The sequence below is a fragment of the Dunckerocampus dactyliophorus genome, chromosome 10 (genome assembly GCF_027744805.1).
Source record: "Dunckerocampus dactyliophorus isolate RoL2022-P2 chromosome 10, RoL_Ddac_1.1, whole genome shotgun sequence".
Taxonomy (NCBI): domain Eukaryota; kingdom Metazoa; phylum Chordata; class Actinopteri; order Syngnathiformes; family Syngnathidae; genus Dunckerocampus; species Dunckerocampus dactyliophorus.
Genome location: NC_072828.1, coordinates 777574 through 802500, shown reverse-complemented (window position 1 = coordinate 802500; position 24927 = coordinate 777574). Strand labels below are relative to the sequence as shown.

The following is a 24927-nucleotide window of genomic DNA, read 5'->3' as shown; positions in this document are numbered from 1 at the left end:
ATTCAGCTAAACTTTTCTTTCTCTGTTCAATACTTGCATGCTAATGCAAAATGGCCCACGTGGGAACAGCAGCAGTCAAAGGTACACTCATTTACTGCATGTCCAGATGGCTTTTAATCAAGAAAACAATAAGGAGGACTTTGGACTTGGGGGGAGGATTGAGCAAGATTCTTACATAAACAACAAACCAGGGCGGCGTGCACACACACGGCGTGCACATTCCTGTCGGAGCAGGGTTCACTTGGCGGGAACAGGAAAAGAGCTTATCAGCATCGTCGTCATCATCAGTGCTGGTCAGACTCTGGCAGGTGACTGCTAGGTTAGCGTGGCATAAAGTGGACATGCTAGGATTTCAATGTGAAGGAAATGTCCCCTTCTACTTTCCCTACTTTTACACAAACATGTGCTTGCCCGTGCAAATGCTCTTCTTGCATCGCACCACCGCCTTTGGCTGCATAAAAGTGCAGCTCCTTTGGCATTGGGCCACGGCACATTCTAAAAATAGACGATGCAAACTAAATGCTAAAAAAACAACCACCAAAAAGCCACCAGCAGCAAAAACGGGGAAACGAACGGTGCAAAATGGTGTCGCGTGAGGAGAAAAAAGTTCAAATGTTGAGGCTAATAACCTAGGATGTTACATGATTGCAAACCTTTATCAAACTAATCATACTTTTCAAATTAATCATCACGATTAATCGATATTTGGGGCCCCATGGTTAGCATGTTGGCCAACACAGTAACAGTCTGGAGATCAGGAAGACCTGGGTTGGATTCCAAGGTGCCTTGACTGCTAGGGGACACACACTCCTGATCAATATCTACAGAGCAGTTGAAAAATGGCTATAATTATAATTTTTCACATTTGGATCTTAATGAGGTTTTAAGTAGAGCTACAATATGCAAAAGCAAGAAGGGGGGGTGAGACAAAACACATTTGAAAAAATTCAACTGAAATAGGCTGTTTATCAGATGATCAAAAGTTTAGGACCATCGCTCAAAAAAGAACCAAAAACTCTCCGAAGCAGAAGAAAAAGTGTTGTCAGTAGGACTCAGTACCGTTCTTGTTCATCACTTCATAGATGGCTTTGGGCATGCTTGATGCCAGTGTTTCCAGGAGGCTAGTGGGAACATTGCTCCAAGTGGTGAAGATGGCTTCACCAAGGACATCAACTGTCTGGAAGTGATGGCCATTTTTAAAAGCTTCCCTTGCCATCCATCCCCAAATGTTCTCTATGGGATTTAACATGCAGGATGCTCCAAAAGAGTGATGTTGTTCTCCCTGAAGAAGTCCTTGGTCAAGCCAGCATTGTGACCTGCAGCGTTGTCCTGTTGAAGAACCCAGCTGGTACCACACACACGAGGGCCCTCAGCAAATTGTACTTCCGCATTAAGAGTTACGCTAGTGAGTGCTAAGAATATCTACTTTGTGTTTTTCTTTGGCTTTCTGTTTATTTGGACCACACATAATAAAGATGTGTCTATGAATGCACGTCGTGGTCGTCTCATGACAATGAGGAAGTGTGGTTCCGAGGAGGACTCCGGATGTGTTGACGAGCAGGAGATGCCTATAAGGTGTTGATGTGTTCAGGTCAGAATAACGTTATTGAAGAGCACCAGACTGTGTGTGGCTATGCTGCACAATGCTTCCATCTTCGTAACAGAGGTGTGGCTTGACATGGTGCGCATGCGTGACCCGCCTGTTCCAGCCAGCCTCGAATGCAGCAACTGGGAAATGGGAGTCGAGGGTGTGGACCCATGGGCCAAAACAATGGACCGTCAACCCAGCGTTCGGCACAGCTGTCAAGGCGGAGGGAGTGAGGTTTCACCAACGTCCACGTGCGCACGTACATCCGTTACGCATGTGTCAATCATGCTAAAAATGTTAAGAAAGAAATGACTGAAGGTGCTATTTTTGACATCCCTACTAGTAACACAAAGCTGACTAACAGGTTATTAAATCTAACTTGTTAGCACATTGGATTGTTGGAAAGTGCGTTCCAGGATACCGAGTGTGGTGTCAACCAAGTATGGTGACATCTGCTAGTGGGTGCGTGATCCAAGGTGGCTGAATAAGCAAACGATGCTGGGAATATTGATCGTACACATCTTTATTAATAACCATGAGATTCAGCAGTCGGTTATGATCAATACCGTATGACAACTTGGATAACCAAGGTTTCATTCAAAAGGTTAGGGTGGCTTCGTAAAGACATGCATATGTTGAAGGCTGACATGTTGTTCCAGTCTCAGCTTTCATCACCGTTGGACCCAGCATGCCCCCCCAAACCCCTCCACCCCTTCTGGGATTACCTGTGGCCTTGGCTTATCTGTGCAGGTTTATACTGTGCGTTCATTGTGGTGACTGATGAATCCTGAGTATTGCTGCCACACAGCGAGTCACAGCTCATTACTTCGGAGAAAGATCCTTTAGATAGAGAACCCTCTGACACCCCCAACTCCACTTAAGTATTGCACAACTTGCTGAGTGTATTCCGTTGCGTCAGAGGATAAGACAGACAGCAGAGGGGTTGTGTTTGTCCACAGACGCTACACACCAGTTGGCCGGACTCTTGTAGTCGTCTGGGCGAAGCACCGCATAGCCGAAACCCTCCACTGACCTTCGCTTCTGCGCTCGGTGCAGAAGGATGCGGTAAGTGCCGGTCAGTGGGCTCTTGGAGTCTGAACAGGCGTTGTTCTGCAAATGAACCGCCACAATTCCCAGATCAGACATGAGGGTTTTCACCTCTTCCTCTTCCTCGCTTAGAACCGCAGCAGCCTGAGCAAAGTGGGCCGGGGACAGAGGCAGGGATACGTAAGGACGAGGGCCCTCCATACCCCTGAGCCAATCACTGTCTGATATTTGGCGGAGAGAGGAGCGGTCCACTGGTACCGGACGCAACATGCCCTTGATGACCATCTGGCACTGGTCAGGAACATAGGCAGGGATGCTGTAGGCCCCCTGAAGGATGCAACGCTTCAGCCTCCTCAAATTGTCCCCGAAAAAAGGCAGGGTGGTGGTCACCATAAAGTAGAGAAGAATGCCTAAAGCCCAGATGTCCGAGTAGCATCCCATGTAGCCTTTTTCCCGAAAGAGTTCAGGTGCTGCGTACGGAGGGGAGCCACAGAAATTGGTGAGCGGCTCGTTGGGTCTCCTCTCGGTGCTGAAGCCAAAGTCGCCCACCTTGATGCAGTAGCTGGTGGTGTAGAAGATGTTCTCAGCCTTGAGGTCCCGGTGGATGATGTTGTTGTCATGCTGCAACGACAACAAAAACGTACCAGTTAGGGCCAGTTAGTTTTTTTCACACAAGTTTTAGAGAGCGTATTACAGCGTTTGAACGTAGCGCAAGTTGCATCTCTGTGAAATAAACAAAGGTACAGCGGTGCCTTGGTTAACGTCATGAATCCCTTCTAGAAGGTCCGCCACAAACCAAAACGGACTCTAACCAAAGCAAATGTTCCCATAGGAAATCATGTAAATCCAATTAATCCGTTCCTGACACCCAAAACACATTTTATAGGCAATAATTATAGTCTTACATTGCGAAAATGATGCAAAAATAATGACAAATGAATGGACAACTGTACGTTTTACCTCACTTTTACCTATTTTTGTTGGGAAAACCCCTCACAAAACCATCAATGAACAAAATAAGACAAAATGAACTACCTGAACTATTGAACTATTAATCTGCTGCAGCAAAAATGTGCAAAAATGTAAACAATACATCAAAATAAATACCAACGTTCTAGAACCACCCGCGGCCCACAATTCATTGTGTGATCACATGCAAGTATCACGAGATTTCGGCTTGTGAGTGTGATCCAAGATGCCAAACAACCAGGAGAATGTAAGCCAAGGCAAAATTGCAGCAAACACTTTGGATGTTAACCCTAAAAACGTGCTTACCAGGGTGGATGTTAACCGAGGTACCACTGTAGATGGAACTGCTAATCCTCATGGCCACCATGACCTCATCTAAGACTATTATACAGCTTTTTAAAGTGAACTAAAGATATATGCAGACATACACTCTGCACTTCATACTTCCATACGTTCACAAGTTCATGTCTTCATTCAAATCATTTTGAAAAGTCATGTGTTTAGTTATCATTTGATGTAGTGTAGTTATATTAAGTCTAGTAACGTGATGCATGTTTCTTATTTTCGTTGCAGTCAGCTTTCCTGTTGACTTTTTAATGTTTGCTGCAGCATTTGTTTTTCATCTGTTTGCAAACACTCAGCGGCTGCAGATGCAACTTTTCAATAGCGAGTATCGTAAATGATATCGGTAAGGCGCTTTTGTCAATAAGCATTTTATAAACACATCATGTATTAGCATAACAGTTGTTTATTTTTATTTCGTCGTCTTCTGCTTCTTTGTGTTGAATCATATTTTGGCTATGTTTATTATCGGTTATCAGGCAACATATTGGATATCGGCTGATATATTTTGGATGTCAGTTTTTTTCCAGCCCCCAGTATTGTTACGGGACCCAAAGCTCCCATGGCAGTCGGGCTCTATTATTGAACATTTAGCTCCATGGTGGGGAGGAAGATTAAGATGATAAAACGACAAACGCGAATGTCAACCCTAACATAGCAGTATTATCTTCATGCACAGTGCTAGTGACACGTACCTGACTAAACTAGAAAAGGTGGTAATGATGTGTTTGCTATTTTGGAATGTACTAAAAGCTCCAACAAGTAAGGAGGTGTTGGAGGTTCCCCGGCTTACGCTGATGCTCACCATGTGTTTCACAGCAGAGACCACTTGTGTAAAGACCAGCTTGGACTCCAAGTCGCTCAGCTTCCCCCTGGTGGTGACACGAGAGAACAGGTCGCCGCCGCTGCCGTACTCCATCACCAGGTACAGCTTCCTGCTGGTCTCCATCACCTCGTACAGACGCACCACGTTGGGGTGGCACAGCTTTTCCATGCAGCGGATTTCTGAGAAGGTGAAAGGTTGGCCACCCTTATCCAGACGCTGCTTGTCCATGATCTTCACTGCTACTCTTTCTGTGGAAACGACAGGAAGAGTCTCGAAGGTGAAGCATCTGAGATGCATGACTGGACTGAGCACAATAACGAATACGAGATACCTTTGGTCAAAGCATGGATGCCCAGTCTGACTGAGGAGAAGTTACCCTGCCCGACCTCTCCGCGCAGCTCGTAGAACCCAACCCTCCGTTCGAGGATGAGGTCGTTGACCATCCTCTCGTTGTGTGCCAGGTCGTAGACCATCCTCTCGAAGGGCGCCTGCCGCGTCCTCTCGGCATCGCTCAGCTGCGGGACAACTCTTCTCACAGCGCCAGCAAAAGCAGAAGGTGGCGGCTTGGGGAGCCTTTCCAGCTTTGGGGAGTCATCTTTGGCCTTTTTAGGGACTTTCTGCTTGGGCCACAGCTTTGTTTTCATGGCTTTTGGAAAGAGAAGACACGAAGGGAGCAAATGTTTGAAACGATCATGCTTACTTTTGCAGGCCCCTGGGACTGGATAATCTCACGTCAACGTAAGCGGCTGTCGACATTACCAAAACGACCTGTTGCTTGTGCATTTACTGGTGACTTTCTTCAGAGAAATGAGGAGGATGTTCTTTGTTGACATGGTTGTCCTCCATTTTCTGCATTTTTGGGAGGGGGGGATTTCTCTGTTTTCATATGATGTTGGCGCAACGACAGTACGTGGCCGTTCCAACATCGCTCCCCCACTCTCAGTTTTTCAAAAATTCATTCATTAATAAATGACGGCTGTTTCATGGTCGGCTATTATTAGTCCCAAAATACTGAAAGACAACTCATATGTCGTGATGTGATCACTCGGTGTCAGTCATGTGACACTGATGAGACACTATGTTAGATAAGATGATCTTAGGACATGCCCAACATGATGCTCTCCTCCTACTCTGTGTGGAAGTGGTACGTTTTGGCTTCTTACTTGGTCCGCTCTGCTGGCATGCTATGTTTAAAGCTGTGGCCGTCTTGTGTCCCTGCAGTGATCCCGTAGCCCGTACAGCAATGTGATGTAGACAAAGAATAATAGGAGTGGAAAGGTGACTTTAGGGGTGTTATTTCATGTCTACAGGGCTCTAATCATGTTTTAAAAAAGCATTTAGAAAGTCATAAGCAGGTTTTCTATGCTCTAACTTCTAAAATATGCCATTTTTTAATACTGAATCCTACTTTGTGGAAATGCGTGTGTGTTCCATCTGCTGGTCTCTCTGTGCCTCACAGGCTGGATGACAAGAGGCTTCACTCTGCATCTGTCTGTGCGCATTGCTGCTATCGTGGAATGAACGGAGAGAGTGAACCCTCATCTCATTCAGCCTCTTTGTGGGGCTACTAGGGAGTGGCTACAGAGTGCTAGCAGTTAGCTTCATGAGGCAGCGTACGCTAACATGAATGAAGGCACAGAAGCGATGGTTTCTAGTTTGGGAACATTTCGGTTTTAAACAGAAGGAACAAGGTGAGCACATGAACACAGATGGTCGACACGGATAGTTTTCTCAAAGGGGGAAAAAACGACCGACGGAGGTGCCTCAGGCAGCGTCCCGACAGTCGACGCTTAATGAGGCGCAAACAAAACAGCGCGCGCTCACTGACAATGTTGCTGGCTACACTGCAAAAACATACGTCAAGCTTCCCCGTCAAGCTAATGTCTCACACAGGTACACCGCACACTACACCTGAATACCATCTAGTGGTTCAAATGTGAATTACACCTCTCATGACAATGAATGAAAAAATGCTCTCAAAAAATGTTGCAGATAATATCGAATATCGACGATAATTTGTAGTGAAGTTATCGACCAGCAAAATTTGTTATCATGACAGGTCCATGAGTTGCCAAGCCAAGTTGGCTGCATTTAAGAACTACCCAAGAACTACGTTACTGGCATAGTGACACCTCACCACGCCACAGCGGCTAGCTACGACATCGCCCCCACCCTCAGAACTTCCAGTGGCTCCCTATCCTTACTGTATCCGATTCAAAGCCCTCCTACCCACCCATAAACACTCCACAACCAGGCCCCCTCTTACCTTCAAGACTTGCTCCACCCCTACACCCCTTCCCGTACCCTCCGCTCCCTAGGACCAAGTGCCGAACCTGGGGGGACAGAGCATTCTCTGTTGCCGCCCCCTCCCGTTGGAACTCACTTCCGCTACACATCCCTGACACTGCTGACCTTAGCACTTTCAAGACTAACTTGAGAACACTGATAACTCTTTGAAAGGGTACGTTTAGTAACTCCACCACATTGCAATCTCGTAACCTTGCTGTCAAGTGTTTGTTGTGAACTCTGCTTTTTGGCTCCCGCTTTCTACTCCTAGTTTTGCCGTTCTGTGCACGTGTTGGTTTGCTTCAGCCATGGACAGCGTACCGTTTTTGAAAAGCTCTGTATAAATAAAATGTATTCTCTGTCTTGCTCTTCGTGTTTTTCACTCACTTTTTTTCCAACACGTCATGGCCAAGTCCATTCGGGTTAAGCCCTCAAAAGGCAAAGGATTAAGCTTTTTTTAGGTACAGTTTTAGTGTGTCACGTCTACTTTGGGAAGACTACTGATGTCATGACAGAGGACTACCACAACACCGATAAAGACAATAAAGACGCCTACATTAGGATTCCTTTCTTCACGTGCTGTGATTGCCATTGTGGCACATGCACTTTACTTAATGCAATATTGTAGGGCTTTTGTTTTTCCCCCAAAGTGTTTCCCAGAAACCTCTTCCACAAAGTCAATGTGGGGAAATCCAAAGTGAAAGCAAATATTGACAGTTGCCTGCATTCCTGTTTATAGCTGCCGGAAATGTTGTTTTATTCAGTTGAAGTAGTCCGTGTTACTGATAGATCCCTTTTCAAATATGAGGCAGAGAAACACACACACACACACACACATATATATATATATATATATATATATATATATATATATATATATATATATATATATATATATATATATATACACCAGTGTGCATGCGAACAATAGATGATGAACAATACATTTACAAAATAAACTGTTTTTTTTTTTACCACATACAAGTATACAAGTGTGGGGGTTTTCCCTTAGCTTCTATTGCTGGAATTTAATTTGAAGAGCGCCACCCTGTGGATGCATCAGGTATTTCACCACAAGAATTCAAGGCAGTGGAAATCCTTTTGATGAAATTTAACAGGACTCTTGATACTCCATCGGAGTTTCTCGATCATCTACGTCAACAATGAGCTTTTTTGCCTTTTATTTTGTCCCACCCCTAAAAGGCCAATGGAAACGACGTTCCTCTAAATAGCAGAGACATCCAGTCATACTAGAAAATACCAGCATGAGAAATACATTTACCTGCATGTTGCGAGTCCTTCATGCTGCCTCTCACGCTGCAACTGTGACTGTGACTGAACCTGTGAGAAGATCTTCCTGAGACAATCCTATTAAGGCAGAGCATTAGTGGGCATGCTCACTGGCTCAAAGCATGGAAATGCTGCATACACAGGTTTCACACAGTAAACCAATCATGTCTTGTACAAACTGCATAGCTGATGGTCATCAACAAAATGGGATTGTTTTTGTTTTTTTGCCAATAATGAAAATGTGTTGCAAATGTGATGGAACTGTTGACATGTGAACAGATGCATTCATCGTGCCTGACAGGTTTGCACGTTTGTAATTTTATTTATTGTAGGGCTGCCAATTGACTAAAACAATTCATCACATATTGTCCATAATTTTGTGTATAAGGATATAAGTTTAGGAAATATGGGTCATTATTTTATTCAATAAATAATATACATTTAGAAATCCACATGTTTAATGCAAGCGGCGTTTTGTCCCACGTTATTTGATGGTCCTTGAATGCACTATCTAACTACTCCCACTGCACAGATAGACTACTATACTGTGTTTGTGCCCTTTTTCTTTCCCCTCATATTTGCTCCCAAATGCTGGTACTTTGTGGGAATGCATAAAGGTAATATCTGATGACCTTAACGAGTGCTAATGTGCATATTTGTGGTACACAACCTCTCTGAAAAACAAGTCCAGGCTGCTAATGGTGTATGATTGCTCTCTATTCATGTCGTTCTTTTAATTTGTTGTTGTTCCCGTCAATTTTACACAATACATAAATAAGATAAATTAGATCGCTAAAATGTACGGATGTTTTTGTCACGTCCGGCCAAGGCCGGAGGCACAGAGGGAACAACTCTTCCACCAGATGTCGCTAATGTTGCTTCTCGCTGAGGCACTAAAACTCCGAATCTGTTCCGGCACAATTTGAAGGAAAGCCTCAAAGCTGTATGAGGCTTCACCCTCCCATCTCAATAAAAGTGAAACAATAAAAAAATGTGTAAAGACGTGTATGTTTAGCATCAATAGGAAAAACTACTACGTTACCATTCAGCTTGTTTGATGAAAGTATGACTAGCTTTTAACCGCCTTAAAGCAGCAAAACATTTTTGAGGAGCGTGCACTTCCGGCCAATGGTAACGCGCTCGTTTCCAGTGAATCCAATCACAGACGACTATGTAGTTGGCGGGCGAGGAAAGGGCGGGATATATGTGAAGCTTTCTGGCCAATCAGCGCCCGGTACACTCAGGGAATCCGGAAACACATGCTCGTGTTCTCCTGTTGTTTGTCATCCCTGGTATGTTTCGGCAACAGATAGACTTTTAGCCACAGCGGAAGAAAGGACAACATGGCAGCGACAGTGGCGTCACCCGTCGCCCACACGGAGCTGGAGCCTGACCGCTGCGGAAGTCAGGAAGAAAGTCGAGGGGGCGCCGAGACGACGGAGGAGGGCGGCCAGCAGCAGCCGACGGGCCCCCAGGCCATAGGAGGTCACAGCCGGCTGTCCAAATTACCGCTGGCCCGAATCAAGGCTTTGATGAAGACCGATCCCGATGTGTCCCTCGCCAGTCAGGAATCTGTCTTTATCATCGCTAAAGCCACGGTAAACAACACTGTCCCTTACGGCGTCCATGAGGCGATTCAATCTAGCGATATTTAGCTGTGACGTGATTTGCCACACATAAGTGCCTTCGTAGTTAAAAAAAGTTGAACATAAATAGCCAACAATAATAACAAATAATCAGTAAAAAAAAACAGTAAAACAAAATGAACGGACCAAAGAAATCCAGTGAGGGGTACAGTATATGCATCATAAATACCGTTTCTAAAGTTTGAATAGCTCTTGCTCAACAAATTCACACTGAAAAGGATTTTCATGGTTGTATGGCGGTAAAACTAGTTGGTAAGGAAGGCCGGGAGGGGAAATTGCAAATGAAAGCCAGGTCCTTTTAAAACCAATAGTACTTTTAGGATTTCCCCGCAGGTACATAAAGTAATAAAAACTCAAATTCTACTGATGCTGCATATTTAGCGAGTGCTTAATACACTAAGTTGTTACAGTTAGACACATCAAACATACTCTGCGGCTGGCGACAATTATCTTCACAGCATAACAGAGTTTTGAGCATGTGTGTATTTGTGTAAACTAAGCTAACTTACGGCAGCTGCATCAGATTCATCTGCTGTTTGTCCCATAGGAGTTGTTTGTTGAGATGATCGCCAAGGATGCTTTGGTGTATGCACAGCAAGGCAAGAGGAAAACGCTGCAAAGAAAAGACTTGGGTGAGTGCACAGAAATAGTTGAAATAATCTATTCAGGAAAGTATTGTACATACACCTAACGCAAAAGAATTTGGTAAAGTCAACCAACCAGGACGTAGCATGTTAGTCTTTCTAAAGGCAGAGTTGTTGCCTAGTGGAGTGTGCAGTGTGTGCATGTTATACTGAATTACAGTTATTGCAAAGGACATTTAAAAATCACTTCTTTTCTCCCGTGTCTCTACAGACAATGCCATTGAGGCCGTAGATGAGTTTGCGTTTCTGGAAGGTGAGTGTCAAGCGACAAAAAGATGAGAAGATGTAATCTACAGAGGATCTGTAATGCCTTTACAGGTACATTAGATTGAGCGGCGCGTCAGCAGATGAGAACAACACAACTGCAACTGATTTTGTTGCGATACGGACACGATCAAACATCATTTGAACAACTTTTTTCTCAAAAACATTTTCAACAGCAAGTTTGGATGGTTCCTATATGTGTTTGGATGGTTCCTATACGTGTTTGGATGGTTCCTATATGTGTTTGGATGGTTCCTATACGTGTTTGGATGGTTCCGTCTGCTTCCAATACGAGCTTGGATGGGCAGCTTTCATTTGCATTTAAAAGTCATCACACATCAGGTGTACATTGATTGTAAATATTTGTGAAATCTTGCTGTCTGTCAAATACATGGAAGTTTCAGGCAACTTGGTTTTTGTGGTCTTTGGAAACCTTGGTAAACGTGATGTTTATTTGAACGTGCTGACACACTGACGCTAAGAAAAAGGGCTGAGAGGACAAGTTTGCATTGTTCACCATGTTCTTCGCCAAAGCGCTCACTGTCCAAGGTGCTGATTGTGCATGAGATGATTTGTTTGATCTTATTTACAAGAACATGCAACAGTCTACAAGCAAATGACTCCAAATCAGTAGAGGGCGCAATCACACTACTCTACAGCATGTGAGCTTTGGCCCGTGCGCCATGACGGTATGCTACGATACAATGCTGTGTTGCTGCAACTTTACTGCCATTGAGGCTCATTTGGAGTCGTTTGGTTTATTGCTACTATACGAGGTGGCAGCTATGATTAACAACTGGCAGGAGGAGCAGTTGCATCTGACTGCATTCTCCTTCCAGGCATCAGTACGACAAGCCATTGTTGAAGTGGTGAATGTATTTGCAGCACATGGTGACTCGTGTCACTGCTCCAGTACCTCTGCAGAGCCGCGTTCCTGAAACACATCACACGTTCTCACACTCCACACAGCCAACTGCACCTCCCTGGTGAGTCGTTGCACTGTGAGTTTTCCAAATAAATGTCTGAGTGTATTTATGTTGATTCTCTGGGTTTAGCCTTCGTGCGGCTTAGTGGTCAGCGAAATGGCCGCACAGTCAGGAGATCTGGGTTCTTATCTCCGTTGTTTTTTTTGTAAATTTAAGAAAAAAGGTTGAAATATTACCTTTGCCAAAGGTCACATAAGTTCCCCCCCCCCCCCCCCCCCCCCCCCCATAGCAGTGCCTGTTATATACATTTATTTATCATACATTTATAACAGTAAAGTTGGAAATGTACAACAAAAAACAAGTCATAAATTTACGAAAAAAGGTTGTAATATGACCTTTGGCCCTGGGCATGTGGAGCGAGCGGGGTAAGCAAGGCGGAAGTTAGATGATGCTAAGCTATGCTAATGTGTTTGTACTCAACAGCTGTGTTTTGCTGCCACCTTGGAAATCAAAGCTTGCCTGAAGTGAGGAGAACGTTTCCTTCCTTCCTGACGAGCTATGCTCTATTTTCCCTCTCATACGTACGACACCATCACTCCTCATATCAACACTTTATTCTCATACATGGAACACTTTGTTCTCATACATTTAACACTTTATTCTCATACATTTAACACTTTATTCTCATACATTTAACGCATTATTCTCATACATTTAACACGTTATTCTCCTCATATTAACACTTTATTCTCAAACATTTAACACTTTCTCATACATTTAACACTTTATTCTCCTCATATTAACACTTTATTCTCATACATTTAACACTTTCTCATACATTTGACACTTTATTCTCCTCATATTAACACTTTATTCTCATACATGGAACACTTTGTTCTCATACATGTAACACTTTGTTCTCATACATTTAACAGTTTATTCTCATACATTTAACAATTTATTCTCATACATTTAACAATTTATTCTCATACATGTAACACTTTATTCTCATACATTTAACGCATTATTCTCATACATTTAACACGTTATTCTCCTCATATTAACACTTTATTCTCAAACATTTAACACTTTCTCATACATTTAACACTTTATTCTCCTCATATTAACACTTTATTCTCATACATTTAACACTTTATTCTCATACATTTGACACTTTATTCTCATATGAACACTTTTTCCTCATACATTTAATACTTTATTCTCCTCATATGAACACTTTATTCTCATACATTTAACGCATTATTCTCATACATTTAACACTTTATTCTCATACATGTAACACTTTATTCTCATACTTTTAACACGTTATTCTCCTCATATTAACACTTTATTCTCAAACATTTAACACTTTCTCATACATTTAACACTTTATTCTCCTCATATTAACACTTTATTCTCATACATTTGACACTTTATTCTCATACATATAACACTTTATTCTCATATGAACACTTTTTCTCATACATTTAATAATTTATTCTCCTCATATGAATACTTTATTCTCGTACATTTAACACTTTATTCTCCTCATACATGTAACACTTTTTCTCATACATTGAACACTTTATTCTCATACATTTAACACTTTGTTCTCATACATGTAAAACATTATTCTCATATTAACACTTTATTCTCATATATGTAACACTTCATTCTCATACATTGAACACTTTATTCTCCTCATACATGTAACACTTCATTCTCATACGTTTAACACATTATTCTCATACATTTAACACTTTATTCTCCTCATATTAACACTTTATTCTCATACATTTAACACTTTATTCTCCTCATACATGTAACACTTTTTCTCATACATTGAACACTTTATTCTCATACATTTAACACTTTGTTCTCATACATGTAAAACATTATTCTCATATTAACACTTTATTCTCATATATGTAACACTTCATTCTCATACATTGAACACTTTATTCTCCTCATACATGTAACACTTCATTCTCATACGTTTAACACATTATTCTCATACATTTAACACTTTATTCTCCTCATATTAACACTTTATTCTCATACATTTAACACTTTATTCTCCTCATACATGTAACACTTTTTCTCATACATTGAACACTATTCTCATTCATTTAACACTTTATTCTCAAACATTTAACACTTTATTCTCATACATTTGACACTTTATTCTCATACTTGTAACACTTTATTCTCATACATTTAACACTTTATTCTCAAACATGTAAAACTTGATTCTCATACATTTAACTCTTTATTCTCATACTTTTAACACATTATTCTCATACATTTAACACTTTATTCTCATACATGTAACACTTTATTCTCATACATTTAACACTTTATTCTCCTCATATTAACACTTTATTCTCATACATTTAAAACATTATTCTCATATTAACACTTTATTCTCATATATGTAACACTTCATTCTCATACATTGAACACTTTATTCTCATACATTTAACACTTTGTTCTCATACATTTAAAACATTATTCTCATATTAACACTTTATTCCCATATACTGTATGTAACACTTTATTCTCATATATGTAACACTTCATTCTCATACATTGAACACTTTATTCTCCTCATACATGTAACACTTTATACTCATACTTTAACACTTTATTCTCATACATTTAACACTTTATTCTCCTCATATTAACACTTTATTCTCATACATTTAACACTTTATTCTCCTCATATTAACACTTTATTCTCATACATTTAACACTTTTTCTCATACATTGAACACTTTATTCTCCTCATATTAACACTTTATTCTCATACATTTAACACTTTTTCTCATACATTGAACACTTTATTCTCATACATTTAACACTTTATTCTCCTCATACATGTAACATTTTGTTCTCATCCATTTAACACTTTATTCTCATACATTGAACACTTTATTCTCATACATTTAACACTTTGTTCTCATACATTTAAAACATTATTCTCATATTAACACTTTATTCCCATATACTGTATGTAACACTTTATTTTCATATATGTAACACTTTATTCTCATACATTGAACACTTTATTCTCCTCATACATGTAACACTTTTTCTCATACATAGAACACTTTATTCTCATACATGTAACACTTTATTCTCATACTTTTAACACATTATTCCCCTCATACATGTAACACTTTTTCTCATACATAGAACACTTTATTCTCATACATTTAACACTTTATTCTCATACATTGAACACTTTATTCTCACACATTTAACACTTTATTCTCATATATTTAACACTTTATTCTCATACATGTAAAACTTCATTCTCATACATTTATAACATTATTCTCATATTAACACTTAATTCTCATATATGTAACACTTTATTCTCATACATTTAACACATTATTCTCTTACATTTATCACATTGTTCTCATACATTTAACACTTTATTCTCATCCATTTAACACTTTATTCTCATCCATTTAACACTTTAGTCTCATACATTTAAAACATTATTCTCATATTAACATTTTTTATCTCATATATGTAACACTTTATTCTCATACATGTAACACTTTATTCTCATACATTTAGCACTTAATTCTTAAACATTTAACACTTTATTCTCATACATTTGACACTTTATTCTCATATGAACACTTTTTCTCATACATTTAATACTTTATTCTCCTCATATGAACACTTTATTCTCATACATTTAACGCATTATTCTCATACATTTAACACTTTATTCTCATACATGTAACACTTTATTCTCATACTTTTAACACGTTATTCTCCTCATATTAACACTTTATTCTCAAACATTTAACACTTTCTCATACATTTAACACTTTATTCTCCTCATATTAACACTTTATTCTCATACATTTGACACTTTATTCTCATACATATAACACTTTATTCTCATATGAACACTTTTTCTCATACATTTAATAATTTATTCTCCTCATATGAATACTTTATTCTCGTACATTTAACACTTTATTCTCCTCATACATGTAACACTTTTTCTCATACATTGAACACTTTATTCTCATACATTTAACACTTTGTTCTCATACATGTAAAACATTATTCTCATATTAACACTTTATTCTCATATATGTAACACTTCATTCTCATACATTGAACACTTTATTCTCCTCATACATGTAACACTTCATTCTCATACGTTTAACACATTATTCTCATACATTTAACACTTTATTCTCCTCATATTAACACTTTATTCTCATACATTTAACACTTTATTCTCCTCATACATGTAACACTTTTTCTCATACATTGAACACTTTATTCTCATACATTTAACACTTTGTTCTCATACATGTAAAACATTATTCTCATATTAACACTTTATTCTCATATATGTAACACTTCATTCTCATACATTGAACACTTTATTCTCCTCATACATGTAACACTTCATTCTCATACGTTTAACACATTATTCTCATACATTTAACACTTTATTCTCCTCATATTAACACTTTATTCTCATACATTTAACACTTTATTCTCCTCATACATGTAACACTTTTTCTCATACATTGAACACTATTCTCATTCATTTAACACTTTATTCTCAAACATTTAACACTTTATTCTCATACATTTGACACTTTATTCTCAAACATTTAACACTTTATTCTCATACATTTGACACTTTATTCTCATACTTGTAACACGTTATTCTCATACATTTAACACTTTATTCTCAAACATGTAAAACTTGATTCTCATACATTTAACTCTTTATTCTCATACTTTTAACACATTATTCTCATACATTTAACACTTTATTCTCATACATGTAACACTTTATTCTCATACATTTAACACTTTATTCTCCTCATATTAACACTTTATTCTCATACATTTAAAACATTATTCTCATATTAACACTTTATTCTCATATATGTAACACTTCATTCTCATACATTGAACACTTTATTCTCATACATTTAACACTTTGTTCTCATACATTTAAAACATTATTCTCATATTAACACTTTATTCCCATATACTGTATGTAACACTTTATTCTCATATATGTAACACTTCATTCTCATACATTGAACACTTTATTCTCCTCATACATGTAACACTTTATACTCATACTTTAACACTTTATTCTCATACATTTAACACTTTATTCTCCTCATATTAACACTTTATTCTCATACATTTAACACTTTATTCTCCTCATATTAACACTTTATTCTCATACATTTAACACTTTTTCTCATACATTGAACACTTTATTCTCCTCATATTAACACTTTATTCTCATACATTTAACACTTTTTCTCATACATTGAACACTTTATTCTCATACATTTAACACTTTATTCTCCTCATACATGTAACATTTTGTTCTCATCCATTTAACACTTTATTCTCATACATTGAACACTTTATTCTCATACATTTAACACTTTGTTCTCATACATTTAAAACATTATTCTCATATTAACACTTTATTCCCATATACTGTATGTAACACTTTATTTTCATATATGTAACACTTTATTCTCATACATTGAACACTTTATTCTCCTCATACATGTAACACTTTTTCTCATACATAGAACACTTTATTCTCATACATGTAACACTTTATTCTCATACTTTTAACACATTATTCCCCTCATACATGTAACACTTTTTCTCATACATAGAACACTTTATTCTCATACATTTAACACTTTATTCTCATACATTGAACACTTTATTCTCACACATTTAACACTTTATTCTCATATATTTAACACTTTATTCTCATACATGTAAAACTTCATTCTCATACATTTATAACATTATTCTCATATTAACACTTAATTCTCATATATGTAACACTTTATTCTCATACATTTAACACATTATTCTCTTACATTTATCACATTGTTCTCATACATTTAACACTTTATTCTCATCCATTTAACACTTTATTCTCATACATTTAACACTTTAGTCTCATACATTTAAAACATTATTCTCATATTAACATTTTTTATCTCATATATGTAACACTTTATTCTCATACATGTAACACTTTATTCTCATACATTTAGCACTTTATTCTTAAACATTTAACACTTTATTCTCATACATTTAACACTTTATTCTCCTCATATTAACACTTTATTCTCATACATTGAACACTTTATTCTCACACATTTAACACTTTATTCTCATATATTTAACACTTTATTCTCATACATGTAAAACTTCATTCTCATACATTTATAACATTATTCTCATATTAACACTTAATTCTCATATATGTAACACTTTATTCTCATACATTTAACACATTATTCTCATACATTTATCACATTGTTCTCATCCATTTAACACTTTATTCTCATCCATTTAACACTTTATTCTCATACATTTAACACTTTAGTCTCATACATTTAAAACATTATTCTCATATTAACATTTTTTATCTCATATATGTAACACTTTATTCTCATACATGTAACACTTTATTCTCATACATTTAACACTTTATTCTCATACATTTAGCACTTTATTCTTAAACATTTAACACTTTATTCTCATACATTTAACACTTTATTCTCATACATTTAACACTTTATTCTCCTCATATTAACACTTTATTCTCATACATTTAACACATTATTCTCAAACATTTAACACTTTATTCTCATACATTTATTATTCATTGAGTCCATTTTCAACTGAACATAAAAGGCTTCTTTTGTGTGGAAAGTAAACACTCATGTTTAGGATCAGCTGAAGCAAATGTAGAAAGTCTATCAAACCAGCGCTGAACTTCCAGAAGCAGCAGGTCCAGTGGGACACTATCCAGGACATTTAACTTTTGCTGTGACACATGTCGACATGTCTGTGTTTGAAAGAAATGTCTTTCATCATCATCATAACGATAGAAAGTGTTCAACTTCTCGGAGTTACGTACTTTTTTTTCTGTTAAATCAACATCATCTGTTCCCCGATAACGGTGGAACCCAAGGATGATGCAGTCAACACTGCCATCCACACAGCCCTTTCTCACCTACAGGGCCAGGACACATACGTCAGAATGCTATTTATAGACTATAGCTCTGCTTTTAATACAGTCAGCCCCCACAAACTCACAAATAAGCTCCTCACACTTGGCCTGTCTCCCTCCCTCTGTAACTGGGTGTTTAACTTTCTCACAGGCAGGCCCCAGTCAGTCAAAGTCCACAATCGCACATCCAGCTCAAGAATTGTGAGCACTGGGACCCCACAGGGGTGTGTGCTGAGTCCACTCCTCTACACGCTCTTCACCTACGATTGCGTGGCCTCCCAGAACAACACCAGCATCATTAAATTTGTGGATGACACTACAGTCATCGGACTGATCACTGGTGGTGTTGAAACATCTTACAGAAGAGAGGTGGCGGACCTCATAGCTTGGTGTCGTGATAACAATCTCCTTCTCAATACAGATAAGACTAAAGAGATGATCATCGACCCAAGAACAAGGGAAAAGGAGCCGTATAGACCCCTGTTTATTGATGAGACTGAGGTGGAGAGGGTGAAAACCTTCAAGTTCCTTGGCACACACATCAGCGAGGACCTCACCTGGTCTCACAACACCCAACAAATTCTGAAGAAGTCCCAAAGGAGACTGTACTTCCTGAGAAGACTGAGGAAATTTGGCATGTCCACCACAATCCTGAGTTGCTTCTACAGATGCACTATGGAAAGTGTCCTTACCGCCTCCATCACTGTTTGGTATGGTAACTGTACAACACGTGATAGGAAGGCACTCCAGCGGGTGATCAAGACCTCACAGAACATTGTTGGGGCAGCCCTCCCCTCACTGCAAGACATTTATAAAACTAGAGTCCTACGAAGAACACACAACCTCATCAAGGACAGCACACATCCACAACACTCATTATTCACACTCCTACCGTCAGGCAGACGCTACAGGAGTTTGAAGTCCAGGACCACAAGGCTGGCAAACAGCTTTTACCCACAGGCCATCAGGCTTCTCAATGAAGCACTCAGACACGCCACACGCAACACACACTCATAGCACTTTATTTATTTATTTATTTATTTATTTGTGTTATTTACTTGTATTAATGTCTCTTCTGTTGTTGTTGCTTAATTTATTGGTATATATGTATATGTGTTTATGTTTCTTATGTTCTTATTCTTTCTTGTGTTTTCCTTCTTTTCTTGGGAGAATGAACAGGATAAGATTTTCATTGCATGGTATAACTGCTGTTTTACCATGCACATGACAATAAAACTCTCTTGAATCTTGAATCTTGAACATTTTGTTGGAATTCTACCAAAATATGTGAGAAGAAGAAGAAGAAGAAGGCGGTTCTCAAGATGACTAAAACCCAGAGTTGACCTCAGTTAGCAGCTAATCGTTTCAACACACGACCCCAGAAGTACTGACAGTAACAATGAAAGAAAAGAACGTGTATGCAAAGTTCATCTTTCCACGTCCCTCAAAGGTCCAACATTCTGGTTTCACAATGCAACTGCTGTATTGTTACACCTGCATACCTCTTTAGTAGTGATGGAGATGAAGCCTCATGAGGCATCAGACCACGTGAGCCAACTGGTTCGAGAAAGGGTATAACTCTATCCAAACTATGCTATCCAAACTCTAGTATCCAAACTCTATAACTCTATCCAAACTATGCTATCCAAACTCTAGTATCCAAACTCTTTATCCTCTATCCAAACTATGCTATCCAAACTCTATAATCTCTATCCAAACTATGCTATCCAAACTCTAGTATCCAAACTCTATAACTCTATCCAAACTATGCTATCCAAACTCTAGTATCCAAACTCTATAACTCTATCCAAACTATGCTATCCAAACTTTATTATCCAAACTCTATAACCTCTATCCAAACTCTAGTATCTAAACTCTATAACCTCTATCTAAACTCTAGTATTTAAACTCTATAACCTCTATCCAAACTCTAGTATCCAAACTCTATAACCTCTATCCAAACTCTAGTATCCAAACTCTATAACCTCTATCCAAACTCTAGTATTTAAACTCTATAACCTCTATCCAAACTCTAGTATCCAAACTCTATAACCTCTATCCGAACTCTAGTATCCAAACTCTATAACCTCTATCCAAACTCTAGTATTTAAACTCTATAACCTCTATCCAAACTCTAGTATCCAAACTCTATAACCTCTATCCGAACTCTAGTATCTAAACTCTATAACCTCTATCCAAACTCTAGTATCTAAACTCTATAACCTCTATCCAAACTCTAGTATCTAAACTCTATAACCTCTATCCGAACTCTAGTATCCAAACTCTATACCCTCTATCCAAACTCTAGTATCCAAACTCTAGTATCTAAACTCTATAACCTCTATCCAAACTCTAGTATCCAAACTCTATAACATTATCCAAACTATGCTATTTAAACTCTATAACCTCTATCCAAACACTGAAAAGACTACAACTCCTCATCAAAAAGCCCCATCTTGAATGGAGCCTGAGGGGTTTATATTGCTGTCAAACCTCGTGCCAAAATCTGAACCACGGCCCGAAGCAGTCACGTGGTACAGTCGGGCAGCAAGGCTTCAGACGTCATCATTTCAGCTCCTCCCCTAAATGAACCAAGCCTCGATACGCGCTTCGTGGAAACGCCCCCTCCATTACTCGACACAAGCTTGGAAGCCTCGGCACATCTCGTAACATCACTACTCTTTAGACTCTTTTGCCTGTACACTTACCATCGGTGATGCCGATTAATGACTACCAAAAAATACAAAAAAAATGCAAAAATACAAATGGCAAACTGGGTATGCATGAACTGGCAACCAATAAGACTGATGAAACTGGGGGAGGGGGTGGCAGTGCTACCAGTATTACCAGCGGAGGATGTTAGGATGCTAACATGAGCATTTCTTTTCAAATGTCCCGTTTTAGAATGACACAAGGTCAAAACGTAATATTTTGTATTTATTTATACAAAACTAAAAGTAGCTGTGCCTTTCTTACGCCCCCTGCGACGTCTCCACATAGCCGGCTGCCATTTGACACCCCTGCTCAACCCAAAGCTCCTTTGGATCATGATGGCGACCCTCCACTGATCAGCTGATCAGCAGCCTTTTCACTGGAATGCCTCTTTTTTGTCACACTCTCATGTCTTCTTTTGGCATTTTGAAGCTCTACTCAGAACCTCCCTGAAGGAAAAGTGCCCTTTTTTGGAATTTTGCCCATCATCCACAATCCTTATGTGAAATTTGAACACACGTTTTTCTCTTTTGTTTGTGCGTTCTAAAGAGAGAAAAACAGTTAGCATGAGGGAGCTAACGATGCACTTATTTCCACTACAAAGCCCGCTAAAAAAAGCTCCAACGAGGTTTTCTGGTTTCTCTCCATGCTGCAAGCATGCAGTAACAGGTACATTCATGATACCATGTAATACTTACAGTATTTCCATCATTTTAAACATGAGTGGAACCGCTTTCCTGGGTGCACTGATTTGGCATAGCAACATCGATAGCGGCTAACGCTACTTGCATCATAGAGCTACAGCAGCATAGAAAGCACGTGTCTGTTTGCTACTACTAATCATGGCAGACTGACCACTGCTTTTGGACAAATGAGGATCCAGAACCTTATCGTTTTCAGCCTGAACATACGGAGGACGAGCTACAGGTTTTAGAAGCAGAGCCTGCAAGAAGACAAAGTGAAACTCGGTAGCAGAGGGGGGGCAGAGAGTCAGGACCAGCATTGGTGGTGTAAATGTGGTGCTTCCAAGCCATGCTGACAGAAATGGAGTGTTTGCGCTGCACTGATTGGTGGCACACAGTGTTAGCAAGGATGGAAAGGCTTGGTGTGTATGGCAAGGAGGACACTGCTCCAAGAGACTGCATCACAACCAAGGAAGAATTGTTACTTTTACCCACCTACCCAAAATCAAGTGGAAAAGACGCCCCAGACCAACCCCACCAGATGGAGTAAGTCACAGTGATATCGGTAGTGATACATGGAGCACATAGCACATGATATCCCAACACAGAAAGGAAACCTACTTTACACATCATTTGGTTGTCTATTCCTCGTTGTTCTTGTTTCCTCATCAGTACACGTTGGTGTCCTATGGCATTGTTTCGGAGCAGGCCCGTTACCTCTCGGTAGTGGCGTGAGGCCGTGAGGCGCTGCGTCACTACGCCAGAAAAATACTTCTTAAGGATTGTGGATGATGCACTTTTCCTTTAAGATCCAACAGTACAGAATGTCCATTTTTCTTCACATTTTGATGAGGAGTGTGTACTCATGCACAGATGTTAGCTCCTCTGGATCATTTCCAAAGGTGCTCCTCAGCCGATCCAACTTCTTCTGTTTGGATTTCCAATAAGTTGCTCTCTGATTCTTGCAGCTCTTTGTTTGTTTCATCAGAGCAACTATTTGCCCTCAGAAATCCCTTCCAGGTCCAGCGAGAGAAGAGCGAGTGATTTGAGCCCTCCAACATCTCCAGGAGGCCCCCCTCCCTCCAAGAGGAACACATTAGCGTTTCGCTCCAACTTTTATTTGCGATTGCTGGCATTTTTGAGCGTCTGCACACCTTGACAGGAGATATTTTAATGGCTGCAGAGCTATGCAGAAAATGTCCCTGGCTCACAAGCAGGCCTGTGTTCATGTGGAAGGTATGTTTTTGCAGCTGAGATTCTTGGGTCACATTCCTGAACCCGGTCCCCAACGCGTGCTCGCGTACACACACATACGTGGACACACATGCACGGACATACTTGGACTCCGTCCTCACCCCTTCGCTGCTTCCATGGATGAAATGAGAACACCACATTGTTGCCTGGTTCTCTGAATAGTTCCTCAGTCTGCCCGGAGAGCAGAACAACATTTTCAAATGTACGCTTCCTGCATGTCCACCAAAACCATCTCCAGTTCAACAGAGTGCTGATGAAACATGAAGCATGGCTTCATAAGGCAGCACAGTAGGAACCCCCACTTCGATAAAAGTGTCCATCTCTCCTGCTAGCTCAATGTTGACATCCTCCGATGATCAGCTCATTTGCATACGCGCTTCCTCGATTGGCTATTAGCAACACTGTGTGTGGAATACGCTGTTTACCTTTAATGAGATGCAACGTTTAGTGGGAGTTTGGTCAAAGTACATGTTTTGGATGCAGCAAAATGCATGTGGTGCACAATAAGGGGTCATACTTGGGGAATCACGGCAGCAAAAACGTAAGTGTCAGCGTTTTCTATGATTTATTTCATTGTCTTTGTCGCTAACTCTTTCATGCGTCTGTGTAGGCTCCCAGTCGTACAGGAGTTGTCCATCGAGGAAAAGGCTTCTTGAGACGTCATCTGTACTTCTGTGAAGAAAGTGTTGGACGTTTCGCTCCTCATCCGAAGAGCTTCGTCAGCGAACTAATAAGTGCTGGTACCTTAGTACCTCAGATGGTTTGAAAGAGGAGTAAAGGAAGCCATTTTTGTCAAACATCAGAACCCATCATTGAATCGGAATGGTGGTTTGAGGTTTAATTTGGACCCTGTGTTCAGCAGGTTACTGAGACCAAAACCCACAGCTCTTAGTCTTGCAAATGAGGTGAAGCCAGGGCCGAGCCAGAACAATAGATGCTAACGAGCCAGGATCAGAGTCGTTCATACCCTATTCAGGGAGCGACACTTCCCCTTTTATCGGAGGTGTTAATAACAGGATAGGATTATACCACTACTCCGCCCAGGATTAGTGTAACAAACCAATAGGAGGAGGGTGTTGGCACACCAATTCCGCCCACTCTTACGGTATTTAAGGCCTAAGGTACCAGCACTTATTAGTTCGCTGACGAAGCTCTTCGGATGAGGAGCGAAACGTCCGACACTTTCTTCACAGAAGTACAGATGACGTCTCAAGAAGCCTTTTCCTCGATAACTCTTTCATGGCGATGCACAAACGGGCTGAAATTGACATCAGATGGTGTTTTATACACAGCAGGCACGAGAAAGTATTCCATCCTGTACAACGCCACACACACAGCTAGCAAGTAGCGGCCACATGGTGTGCTGCCGCTATGGGTGCACTCGCTAGCAGCC

At 39.7% G+C, this 24927-nt stretch overlaps 2 protein-coding genes across 7 annotated transcripts in view; one reads left to right on the top strand and one right to left on the bottom strand.

The window, feature by feature from the left end:
- Nucleotides 1-144: 144 nt before the first annotated feature.
- On the bottom strand, nt 145-9405 carry LOC129189357 (serine/threonine-protein kinase NIM1). The gene is made up of 5 exons (XM_054790975.1): nt 9391-9405; nt 8341-8426; nt 5104-5418; nt 4752-5020; nt 145-3256 (listed from the first exon to the last, which is right to left on the bottom strand). Exons 2-5 carry the CDS (start codon nt 8360-8362, stop codon nt 2504-2506), a joined length of 1359 nt encoding a protein of 452 aa, XP_054646950.1. The 5' UTR covers nt 8363-8426; nt 9391-9405; the 3' UTR covers nt 145-2503.
- Nucleotides 9406-9593: 188 nt separating this feature from the next.
- pole4 (polymerase (DNA-directed), epsilon 4, accessory subunit) overlaps nt 9594-24927 on the top strand; it is a 26236-nt gene continuing 10902 nt past the window's right edge. For 5 of the 6 annotated variants that reach the window (XR_008572621.1, XM_054788982.1, XM_054788983.1 and 2 more), the window contains exons 1-3: nt 9594-9946; nt 10542-10626; nt 10850-10891. Coding sequence is in view for 5 of the 6 variants with exons in the window: in XM_054788982.1 (XP_054644957.1) it covers nt 9692-9946; nt 10542-10626; nt 10850-10891 (382 nt within the window). In the remaining variant the exon portion in view is untranslated. The remainder of the gene's footprint in view (nt 9947-10541; nt 10627-10849; nt 10892-24927) is intronic. The other variant, XM_054788984.1, reaches the window with a different exon arrangement.